Source organism: Mastigoproctus giganteus, chromosome 9, assembly GCF_048544385.1.
Source record: "Mastigoproctus giganteus isolate SK-2022 chromosome 9, ASM4854438v1, whole genome shotgun sequence".
NCBI lineage: Eukaryota > Metazoa > Arthropoda > Arachnida > Uropygi > Thelyphonidae > Mastigoproctus > Mastigoproctus giganteus.
In genome coordinates, this window is record NC_143583.1 from 183,496,561 (window position 1) to 183,509,083 (window position 12,523).

At 36.2% G+C, this 12,523-nt stretch overlaps 2 protein-coding genes across 2 annotated transcripts in view; one reads left to right on the forward strand and one right to left on the reverse strand.

Moving 5' to 3' along the window:
- Positions 1-10,096, reverse strand: part of HemK1 (HemK methyltransferase 1) — a 105,448-nt gene extending 95,352 nt beyond the window's left edge. Inside the window, exons 1-2 of the mRNA XM_090381527.1 lie at positions 9,977-10,096; positions 812-952 (exon numbers count right to left, since the gene is read on the reverse strand). Of these exons, the coding sequence (XP_090237653.1) occupies positions 812-952 (141 nt within the window). The 5' untranslated portion in view covers positions 9,977-10,096. The remainder of the gene's footprint in view (positions 1-811; positions 953-9,976) is intronic.
- Positions 10,097-10,129: 33 nt separating this feature from the next.
- Pgi (glucose-6-phosphate isomerase) overlaps positions 10,130-12,523 on the forward strand; it is a 251,466-nt gene continuing 249,072 nt past the window's right edge. The window contains exon 1 of the mRNA XM_090381526.1: positions 10,130-10,266. Coding sequence (XP_090237652.1) covers positions 10,130-10,266 — 137 coding nt within the window. The remainder of the gene's footprint in view (positions 10,267-12,523) is intronic.

Here is a 12,523-nt window from a genome sequence, read left to right on the forward strand (position 1 = left end):
TTGGGCAGCATGTTGTTAATTACTGGAATAAGTTATTTCTGTGAGTAGTTGAAGCTGACAGCTTGAGAAAATTCAAATGTCATGTGGATAATTACCTATGTGAGCAGGGAAACAAAGGTTTATTTTCCTTTTTTTTTTTATTTAGTTATTTATTTTATTTTGCCAGTGGAGCAAAAGCTATCAGCTTTTGATCCACTGGCAAAATAAAATAAAATATTCCTTGCTCTATGTGGCTAAATAAAAATATAGCAAAATAAAATAAAAATTTCTTCCACTATATGGCTAATATGAATACTAGGCTAAGAACGTTAGGGAAATAACTCATATAAGGATGCAGATTCACAGTAGAGGTTACTACTGTTTTTGCATTGGGAGATTAATGTGAAAAATATTTCAGGTAGTCAGAATAAAGATTAGAACAATTTATTATATTTTGTTATTTTATATGTTCGTTATATCAATTTTAAATTTTTGTGAATTAGATACTGCCCTCAGAGAAACTTTCATCATCTCAGTGTTGATGTGTTTTAAAATGCATCTGACTTTTTAAATCTCAGTTATAGATCTGATTTGTTAAAAAATATAACATAATGATAAATATGAATTGTGTGTCGATGAAAGTAATCAACTAATCACTGCTTAATTTTCCACTTAAGCAGTGATTACATTTTACTTAACAATGTTCATTGTGTTTCACTTCCATCAGTAAAAAAAGTAAATGAATAGTACACATATTAATTATTTACCTATATATGAATAATCAAATTGAAAAAATAATTCTATTAATAAAATCTGTGAAAAAGAAACTTACATTTAAGCCCAGTGCTGAAGCAGTAATATACTTCAGTGAGCTTTCAGGTTCAGAAATCTTATGCTTTTTGAAGCACAGAAGCCACTTTTGTAAAATGTTACTCAAGATATATTTGTGGGAACTCAAAGTAATTCTTCTCATCTGGGAATCAGTCAGTAAAAAAATAAAATAAATAAAAAACCTGTTATATATAAAGATATAACCTGTTATATCTATACAGGTGATGGACAAAATAATGAAAACCTCTGATAAGAGTTACACATACGCACTAATATGGCAATAGGCCACCTTTTACTTTTAAAACAGCTTGTATTCTAATGTGTTATAGTTTCAAAATCTTGAAATGTCCAGTAATACTGGACCATTCTACATGGAGGGACATTTTTCAAGCTCTCTTCTCAAAATATGTCCATAGTGGCTCAATAACATTTAGGTCCTGAGCTGGATATCATCATTCTTCTCTTTCTTGGTGATTCCCTTCTATCTCTCTCTCTCTCTCTCTCTCTTTGGGTAATTCAGAAATTTTTTTTTTTTTTGTCTGGTGCAGCATAAGCCTCAGGCTTCCTTGCACCATATGGCTAATAATCATAATAATAATAAGTCTGGTGATTGTGCAAGTCATAGGAGATGCTTAGCCTCGGTTTCATCCTCCTCAAACCATTTGGTTGTATGTACACCTCTGGTTGTATGTATTGGAGTGCATTATCATCTTGAAACATGGCATTGTTTGTGAGAAACAATGTTTGCACCATGGAATGAACCTGGACACTCAGAATATCAAGGTAATCAGTGGCAATAATTTGCCCATTGAGGGTGATGCTAGGACCTAGAGAATATCAAGATATTGCTGCTTAAACCATTTTTTATGCTCCTCCATGTTTGTCAGTTGGCACAGGACAGTCAGGATGATGATTCCTTTGGCATTTGTCAAATGTAAACTCTCACCTGATGTTCAAAAAAGTGTGAATGATAATTTTTGTGAAAATATATTTCCATTCAAGTGTCTAGTTTGTGTTCTCCTTATACCACCATTGCATCCTCTCTTTAGCATTATATATTATATATATAATATATCAAACATCCCACAGGTGTTCGATGAGACTGAGGTCAGGCAAATTTGGAGGCCAATATCTTCGCTGTGTTCCTCAAACCACTTGCGCAGTCCATTATCATCTTGGAACATCCTATTTCTGCCTGGGTAAAAATGCAATATGGTCTCATAAGAGCTGCCAGTAGACTTCATCAGTGAAACATTGGTCCATACACACCAGGGTTCCTAGTTCTTGCCAGAAAAGCACACTTCATAAAAGCAACCACTGCCACCGTGCACGAAGAGTCCATGGACTCGTATTGCTTGTGCCACACATGAAGGTATCTATCAGCATGTTGCACCAAATATTTGGACTCATCTGACCATTATATTCATTTCCAGTCCTCCACATATGTCTGAGTGTCCAGTGCATCATCATCATTTGGGATATTGTTCTTGCATTCCCCATATTGTATTGTGATGTCAATCGTTGCACAGTGATGGGCTCAAAAGTAGATCACTTGCATAATCCTTTACATTTCTGTTGGTGGGAGGTGGTTTGACCTGTTCAGCATGCTGTGAATTGCCCAACCAGATGCAAATTACCACTGCTGTAGTGTGTAAAGCTGTTCAACTTTTTATACTACTTTGATTTGCATGACGAGATGCAAATTACCACTGCTCTAGTGTACGAGGCTTTTTATACTGTGAGCAATGTGGCATAGTCCATTATCAATAGGGTGGTCATAATTAAGTGATCACTGACTGTGTATATACAGGCAACCCCCCGTATAACACGGTACTTCTACAACAAGGTTTCGCTGTAACACGGTTTGAGAATTGCTGGAAATCTCGCATAATGCAGTATTTTTGAGCTTTTGTGCTGGAAAAACATTGCTATTATTTAGATGTAATTTTCAATGTTTCCATTCCTTTTTGTGAATCCCTGCTGTTGACTCACTAGTTGTTATCACCTTTGTGATATTTTTCTAAAACACATTTCTGGAGGTCATGCCCATAAAACAATAAAAACAATTTGCAGGTTCCAGTTTATTGGTCTTTTTTTGTTAGTGTAGTCAATTATAAATAGGTAGTAAACTTGGTCTTCTTGCAATTGCTATAGTACTGACAGCTGCAATTTTGTAGGTTTTCACATTATTGTGGGGTGCCTCCATAGCCAGGTGGGCAGGAGTGGCAGTGCATAGCACACGCTTCTTGATTGGACCGAGGTTCGAGCCTGTGACCACCAAATACGGAGGATGCGCAAAGGTCAGGGAATGACCACCGCATATCCCCGGAGCAATATGGCCTTAGTTGCTAATGCTCCTAAAAACCAAATAACAACAACATTATTGTGGTGAAATGTGTTTCTCCTTCCATGAAATATTCAATCATATTATTATAATTATTAGCCATATGGTGCTAGAAAGCCTGAGGCTTATGCTGCACCAGCCAAAAAAAAAAAATCTGTGAATTACCACTGAGAAAGAGAGAGAAAGAGAAGTAGAAGGGAATCACCGAGAGAGAGAGAGAGAGAGAAGAATGATGATATCCAGCTCAGGACCCTGAGTGTGCCAAGCCCATACTCACCAGATGCGAGCCCCTCAGAAACTCATTACTCCGTATCTGTTTGTTGCAACTTGTGCATGCCGTGTTCTTTGTTATTAATTAAATACTGTTTTAAATTTTACAACTAAAAAAAAATCAGTGAACAGAAATATCAATTAGTATGTACATATTACAGTACGTATTAATTAAGTTATGTACGTAAGTGTAAATTAATTTTTATTTTGCTAACTGGAAAATATTCTTCCGATTTTCATGCATCATTTAAAGCGGGGATCCACTGTATTTTTTTGGGAGATCCCTGGGTTTCTGTGCTATTGAACTTGTGCTACTTTGAGACCATAAAAAATAACTGACTTCGAAGAGTGCAGTTCGTGACTTTTAAAGAGCAGAAGGTACACGAAATCTAGATGCTACAGAAGAGATTGTGCTTAGCAGCGATGAAGCGGAAGAAAATTTAATGAACGTACATTATCACACAAATAAGTATCATAGTTTGTAAGGTAACAAGTTTAGCATTAGCATTAGTAGAGGCATATAATGCAAGAAAGCAAGCTTATGCAGCATCAGCCAAAAAAAAAAAAAAAAAAAACTTCCACTTCACCGCTCCATTCGTTCAAAATACCTGCACAACTGAGCCTTAAATTTATTTAGGCTATCAACTTCCACAACAAGGGATGGAAGTCTGGTCCACCAACCAACTACCTGCTGGCTAAAGGCAAATTTCCGCACATCTATCCTACATCTGTCTTTCCTCAATTTGAATTTATGCCTTCTCAGGTGATTATTCTGAGCAAGAGACAGAATCCCATCAGCATTGAGCATGCTCAAACCATTCAAGGCTTTATACACCTCTATCAGATCACCTCTCCGGTGTCTAGTCTCCAGACACTGTAATTTGCAAAACTTAAGCCTATCTTCGTAAGAGCAACCCTTTGTTCCATTCGCTAATCTTGTTGCCCTTCTCTGTACCCGTTCCAGCAGCTCTACATCCTTCTTGAAATGAGGCTTCCAGACCTGTATACAGTACTCAAGATGTGGCCTAACCATTGCCTTATACAAGGGAATAATCACCTCCTTATCCCTGCTAGAAAAATTCCTATATATCATTGACAAGACACCATGAGCTACTCTTGCAGCTCGTCTGCACTGCTCAGAGAACTTCATATCTGCCTGCACAATTACCCCCAGGTCCTTTTCATTCTCCACCACTGTCAGTGTAGTACCGCAGAGGTGATACGTTGCTCTGGGGTTACTGTTTCCCATATGTAGTACTTTACATTTGTCAATGTTAAACTTCATTTGCCACCTCTCAGCCCATCTGTTCAACCTTTCCAGATCCTGTTGCAGCAGCATAGCGTCAGTGGTGTCCTTAACAACCCTGCCAACCTTTGTATCATCTGCAAACTTGGACATTAAACTTGATATCCCATCATCAATATCATTCATAAACACCGAAAACAACAACGGACCCAACACTGAACCCTGAGGAACTCCACTAATAACATTAGTCCATGTTGAGCAGTGTCCATTGATTACCATTCTCTGTCCTCTGCCACTCAACCATCCCCTTATCCATAGCAGCAATTTGCCTCCAGTGCCACACTGCTCCAATTTGTGCAGCAGTCTTCCATGTGCAACAGTATCAAAAGCCTTTCTAAGATCCAAATATATAATATCAAAGTTATTCCCTGCATCCAGTTCTTTTGTGACTACATCATAGTATCCAATCAAATTGGTCAGGCAAGACCTGCCCTTAAAAAAACCATGCTGCGTCTGAGCTATAACTGAATTCTTGTCTAGATGATCCTGCAGTGCTTCTTTAACCAGTGCCTCCATTAATTTACATGGAACTGAAGTTAAACTAACAGGTCTATAATTACTTGTGTCAGCCTTTGATCCTCCTTTGTGAATTGGGGTTACATTTGCACATCTCCAGTCTATGGGTACCTCCCCTGAGTCCAAAGAAGCTCTCATAATTATGGCTAGGGGTTTGCTTACCTCCTTTGCTGCCTCCTTTAATATAACTGGATAGATCCCATCCACCCCCAGGTGCCTTAGCATTAGCATTAGCATTAGTAGAGGCATATGATGCAAGAAAGCAAGCTTATTCAGCATCAGCCTGATGGTCTAACCACTGCCTTGTACAATGGGATAATCACTTCTTATCCCTGCTAGCAAAGTTTATGTATATCATTGACAAAACCCCAAGAACTGTCCTGGCAGCCTGTTTGCACTGTTCAGAGATCTGACTGCATAATTATCCCAGGTCTTTTTCATTTTCTACTACCTGAGTGTAGTACCACAGCAGTACATTAATCTGGAATTACTGTTACCCAGATAGCCTTGTGGGAATAGCATAATATACCTGCAGGCTTTAAAAATTAAAAAAGAGATGAGCACACAGTGCAAAAGGGGAGCAATGATAATTTATTTCCTGTTTCATTCACTTTTTTGATTTTTAAACAAGGGTATAGGGAAGGTTATATTTGCTACCTTGCAAAGTTGCTAGTTGCCTGAGTAACATATTCATTGTATGTTACTTAGGCAACTGGCAACTCTACATCCCTCCTAAAATGAGGTCTCCAGACCTGTATGCAAGTACTCAAGGTGTGGCCTAACCATTCTGAAACCAGTGCTAATTCTGTGCCTTATTTACTTTATTTTTGCAACACACTCAGTGTCCAAGAGCAAAATAAAAAGCTAAGAGGCCAAAATTAGCTCCCACTTTGGAAACAAAATTAGAAATTGGTAATTTTGAAGCTAGCAGTTAGTTGCCAATATTGGATGAGACTGTGGAATATCATCTACAATGTTAAGAACAATTGTAGTTGATGGCCAAAAATAAAAATCATGCAAAATTAGTAATTCCCAAATTAGTAATAAGTAATGATTAAGAACCAGGGAAATTGATAGACAAAAATGAAAATAACATAAAATTAGAGAAAATATTGAAATTATTACTGATGTGGATTTCTGATCAGCAAACTAAGGAAATTAATGTAAATTCCAATCTGATAACACAGAAAGCTAAATGTATTGTCAATGTTCTCAAAGCAGGTGAAGAAAACTACAAGATGAATTTTCCAAAAGTTCGGACTGGTTCCATAAATTTAAATTAAGCACTGATGAAATCACATTTTGAATACTATGTTCAGGTTTGAAGGTAGCATTTAAGAGATTAGTAGTGCTAATCTAGTGAGAATAGAAAAGGGGATATGAAGAAAAGCTAAAAAGTTGTAGGTTATAAAGTTCTGAAACTAGGCATCTTAGTGGGAGGAGGTCTGATTGAGGTATATAAAGTACTCAGAGAGGAAAGGCAAAGTGAGTAAAGAATTTTCTCAGTGAAATGGGACACAAAAACCAAGAACATAAATACAAACTATTTGTATTAATTGTTTGGTGAGTGTGGTGTTAATCACTGGAATAAACTGCCTCCTTGATTGGTGGGGGTTGACAACTTTGTGAAATTTAAGGGTTAGCTGATCAGTACCTTTTGGAGGTGGGAAAGAATATGAGAAGAGTGGATATAGTTGTATGTCTTCTTGAATTTCTGAACTGTTATGAGGCATAATGAGTCAGCAAGCAGTGACACATTCAGTTAGCAGGAAGTTATATCAGCAATCAGGCTAAGAGTACAAAACTTCCTTCTTGTCCAAACATTAGTGAAGTGGCATTCTGATCTCTTGCCAAAGCATTGGCTGCAACATTTGCCCATCTCTACTCCCACCTGTGATGAAACCTGATAGTTCTTTTGCCACCTCAACTACAGATAAAGCTGAGCTGCTAGCATCGTCCCTTTCTTCCAACTCTTGTATTGATGATATCTTGGGGAACCACCTTCTACCATTTCCAGTACACTCCATTCAATGCTTCCTGTGGTCTTCTGTCAAAGGATGTCAGAAGAATTTTGAACACTTTTTATGCCAAGAAAGCCCCAGGTCCTAATGGTATTTCTTCACTTGTTCTCAAAACTTCTGCTCCTGAGCTTACTCCTCTTCTGTCACCTTTTTAAACTTTCTTATCCCACTGGTGTTTTTCCTTCTTCTTGAAATTTGCTTATATCTAACTAGTTCCTAAAAAGGGTGACAATTCACTTCCATCCAGTTATTGTCCTACTGCACTTCTACGCTTTCTAAAGTAATGGAGAATCCACTAAATGACAACTCCTAAACTATCTAGAAACCTTCCATCTGATCAATAATCACAAATATCACCAGTGGATTCTGTCAGTGTTGATCCACTGGTGAAAACTGGCTTATGTTACCCATCTATAGACAAATTCAATGGAAAAGTTTGGTGAAATTCAAGCAGTTGCTTTTGGGGTATCAGGTAGTTGATTGCTGGAACAGACTTCCATCTGTTGTTGTGGAAGTTGATAGCTTAAATTAATTCAAGAGAGAACTAGACAAACATTTGGAATGAATAAATCAGTGAGATGGGAAAATAGTTTACCCTTAACTATGGATCAGTCATTTGTAAGGGAAATATTTTGAATACTCTTGCACTTTACTGAGAGTCTTGAGTTCAATCCTCAGTAATCCACAACAAGTGATTCTCTATATTGTTTCCAATCACTTGTTGTGGGATGCATGTTATATGGATCAACTATAAAGCAGTTTTAACCTTATGAAAGACAAGTGGTCGTGGTTTACATAAATTTTGCACATTTTTTAAAATCTTTTTTGTGTTTGTGTGTGTGTGCTTTTGCTGTGGGTCTTGAGTTGAATCCGTCTTAGTATCTTCAAATGATATTGGGCTATTATTTCCAATCATTTGTGGGGTAATGCAAGTTATAGTCAGCTATAAATAAAGCAGTTTGTTTAGTCCAGCTTTTTCCAAACTGTGTTCTGTGAAAAATCGTAATTAATAATTAAAAAAATAATAATAAAATAAGTAAATTTTGCATATTTGTAGTATACATCACTTTTGTAGTATTATAATTTTTAACATTATTTTTTTTCGGTTATTAATATACTAGTATATAAACTAATAATTATCAAATAGACCATGGAACACTTTATTTTGGCAGGGCTTTTGCATAGAGGAGTACACGTAGAGGTAATGACATCTACAAAAAAGTTACAATGTAGTGATCTAATATGCCATTCATATGCGATTTAGCCTGGAGTACAAGGATTGAAAGAGAGGGGGAAGTGAACTGATATCATAACTAAACTCTCTTTCTTGTATAAATTTTTTTTGATAATTATCAGTATTTTGAAATATTATTATTAAAATAAATGACCACGGATTTGTGTTTGAAAAAAGAAACTTTAAAATGAGAAGCAAGTACTTCTAATAGTGCAACTGTGGTCGATGAAAACGAACACAGTATTGTTACACTTCAAAGTGAGGATGAACAATCGCAGCCTTTTGTTCCCCAAAAATTCGAAGTGAAAAAACAGGAACCAACTAATAAAAGACCAAAACAAAAGAATGATGACAGTTATTTGAATTTCAGCTTTACATGTGTTGGAAATAAAGATGCTTCTGATGCACAGAGCATTATATGTAACAAAATATTAGCAACCAGTTCTTTGGCTCCCGCTAAACTTGTGTTCCGTAAGTGTACCGTAAATATATTGTGAGATGGAAAGTGTTCTGTGACTAAAAAAGTTTGGGAAATGCTGGTTTAGTCATTCATCTGAGAAACAAGCGGTCTGGGTTTACATAAAAGTTTAAATAAAAGTTTTGCAACTTTTTAGAGCTATTGTTTTTTTTTTTTTTTTAAACAGAGGAATAGATTCTTGACTAGGAACATCAGCTCTGAATATAATGCACTCAGATAATCCTGATTAAGAGCATCTGACTGCAACCAAAAAATCTAGTCTGTTTTATCCATTTTATTTTGCTAAAAAAAATAATTTATTAAAAAATATAACTTATTGCTTCACTACTAATAGCATTTGTGGTTATTTTGATATTTTACTAAAAAAAAAAAAAAAAGATTAAAATATTGAAATTGACTTTTATACTTCTTTCCTTTTGTTGTAATAACTTTTAAAATTATGCTAAATTAATTAATGACCTGTTTAGCAAATTAAAACCTATTTAGGAAATTTTCTATTTCAAAACATGACTCTTTTTAGCAAGTAAGTACTAAAACACAAATAGTTAGCTTTGTAGGCTCTAACGTGTATATATCATAAAATGTAAAAACGAAAACTTGAGTAGTCACTGAGAAGACCAGTCATCTTGTAACGCAGTAACTTGTCACAAATTACTGTGTACTAGGACAGTGTTTCCCAAACTGGGGTCCGCGAAACGTTCAGAAGGGATATCTAGTAAAATATATATATACTGTATATATGTGTGTGTAGGGGTCCGCGAACTTTTATTTTTGAAGGGTCCGTATATCTCAGTAGTTTGGGATCTGGTACTAAGAGAAATACCTACTATTTTACTACTCTGTACAATATCCACTACTCTGCAGTTAAACTAAATTTAACGCAGACTTTTTTTATGAAACTTGTTTTTTTTTTTTTTTTAAGTGCAACAGAAATAAATTTAATAGTTATATTCACAAGACCGGTTCAACCAGAGTTTCGTTATGCAACATACAGTACCTTTTAAATAATGTATTATGGAAATAAGTGTCACGGTGTGGCTTTTTACCGGATGTATTTTTACAGGAAGTTGGTAAGCAAGGTCACCTATCGTCAGATTTCACCGTTGGTGTAAGAAGCTGATTTTGTAGTTCCGACTTTTGATTTGCAATAATGCCCTTTCAGCAGGCATCTACACTTTTGGAAGATCCTTCTTACCAGAGGCTAAAAGCTTACTATGATGAAAAACACAGTAAGCTAAATATGCCACAAATGTTCAAAGATGATCCTGAAAGATTTCAGAAGTACAGGTGAGAGTATTCGTCCTTGGACATCTGAGAATTTCATTTACAGGATAATTACTGGCGGAGAATTTGTGAATTCTGCTTTGAATTCAGAAATTTTATTTACAGTAATAAAATTAAATAGGGATATAATAATAATGGAAGCCTGGATAAAAGCACTACTTCCTATAAAAGTTTGATTCCAACCATGACTTTTAATATCTAAATTAACAATTGATGACCTTCAGAGCGGTTCTGCTCGTCCCCTGTCGTTTAGCCGAAGCAAAGTAATATATAGGAAAGCCGGTTCTGATTCCCCCTGCAGTACCGAATTTGCAGTGGGTTATGAAAGCAGTTTGTATTTAGTTTTTCTCCTTATATAACTTCACTTTTTTGTATATTAAATCGGAAGGGGGGGGTCGTATTATGCAAAGGGTGGGTTATTTTATGGCCGGATTTTCAGTATTTCCGGGGGGTGGGAAAATAATAAGGCCTTGGTACGTAAGTTAATTCTTTAATCTACACCAGTTTTGAAGAATAAAAAATCCGAGTTTCTTGGAGAAAAAAGCCATGCAACCGTAGCCCAAGGGCAACTAATTGAGCCACTTAATGTTTACAATTGAAATATTAGCATATACAGCATCAGCTAAAAAAAAAAAAGCCCCTACCATCCCACTGATTTTTGTTCCAAAAACTGACTTTGGCTTAAAGCAAATTTTTACATATCTGCCCTGTGGCCATCCTTTTTCAATTTGTGGTCCCTTGTGTGTATGTTCTCTGAGAAAGAGTAAGAATGTCATCAGTTTATGCAATCCATTTAAACCATTAAACACAAATCAGGTCACCTCACATGTGCAGACGCATAGTTTCTGAGTGTTGCAATTTGCAGAACTGAAGTCTTTCATGGTAAGCATATCCTTTTGTGTCCTTAACTAATATGGTTAATCTCTGTATCCATTCCAAAAGATTGACATCTTTCCTAAAACGTTGGGATCCCAATGGAAAAATCACGTCCTTGTAATCTTTCATGTATAAGTTGACAAAACCCCCATGAACTGGCCTAGCAGCCTGTCTGCATTGCTCAGAAAACTGTACAATTAACCATATATTTCTTTCATTCTTCACACTTTGAGTGTGCTACCACCTATTTGGTATGTTATTCTGTGCTTACTGTTGTACATATACAGTATCTTGTATTTCTCAATGTTAAATCTCAATTGCCACTTCTCAGCTGCCTTACTTAATTTTTATAGGTCTTGTGGAAGTAGAACACATTGACTGTTATCATTAACCATCATGCCAATATTTGCATCACCAGCAAACTTCATTAATAAATATATCGTTAACAAATATTGAAAACAGTAAGGGCCCAACACTGAACCTGGAGAGACTCCACTAATTACATTAGTCCAAGAAGAGCAGTGCCCATTTGTAACCACCTTTTGTCTCCTGCCACTCAACCAACTCTTTATCCCTAGTAATAACTTGCTCCTAATGAAATTGCTGCTCTGATTTCTACAGCAGCAGCATTTCACATGGGATAGTGTCAAAAGCTGTAGTGATATCAAAGTATATGATTCCATTCCTGTCAAGGTGATCCTTCAATATTTCTTTAACCACTGATTCCAAATTATTTTCTCTGGAACAGTAGCCAAGCTTCATCGTCATCAGCCATTTTCAATCCACTGTCAGATGAAGGCCTCTCCAGCAATTTTCCAGTTCCTTTTGTTTTTTATAATGGTCATCCATTTACTACCCACGAGCTGTTGAATTTCATCTGTCCATCTCTGTTGTTGTTTCCAGGTTTCATACTATTCTGTTATTTTCTTAGTCCATGTGTCATCATGTCTTCGAGCTGTGTGCCCTGCCCAAGTCCATTTCAGTTCTTTAGTTTTGATAAGAATGTCCTTTATTTGTGTTTACTGCCTAATCCCTGTGTTTCTCTTCTTATCCAAAAGTCTGATTCCTATATAATTCATTCTAATCTTCACTGTAGTTTTCAGCTTCTCTTCCATGCTTTTGGTGAGTGCCCAAGTTTCACTTCCATAAGTCACTGCGGGGAGTATATGTTGGTTCATATACAGTCACGCTTACATGTCTGTAATTACTCACTTTGCTCTTTGATTGTATTTTTTTGATTAGAGGGACATTTGTACATCTCTGATCCATAAGGACTTTTCTTGAATCCAAGGATGGATTCAAGAATAATTACACTAGCCAACAATTTTAAACTTTTTTTCAATAACATGAATGAATTCAACTGATTTTGACCAAATCGCATGTG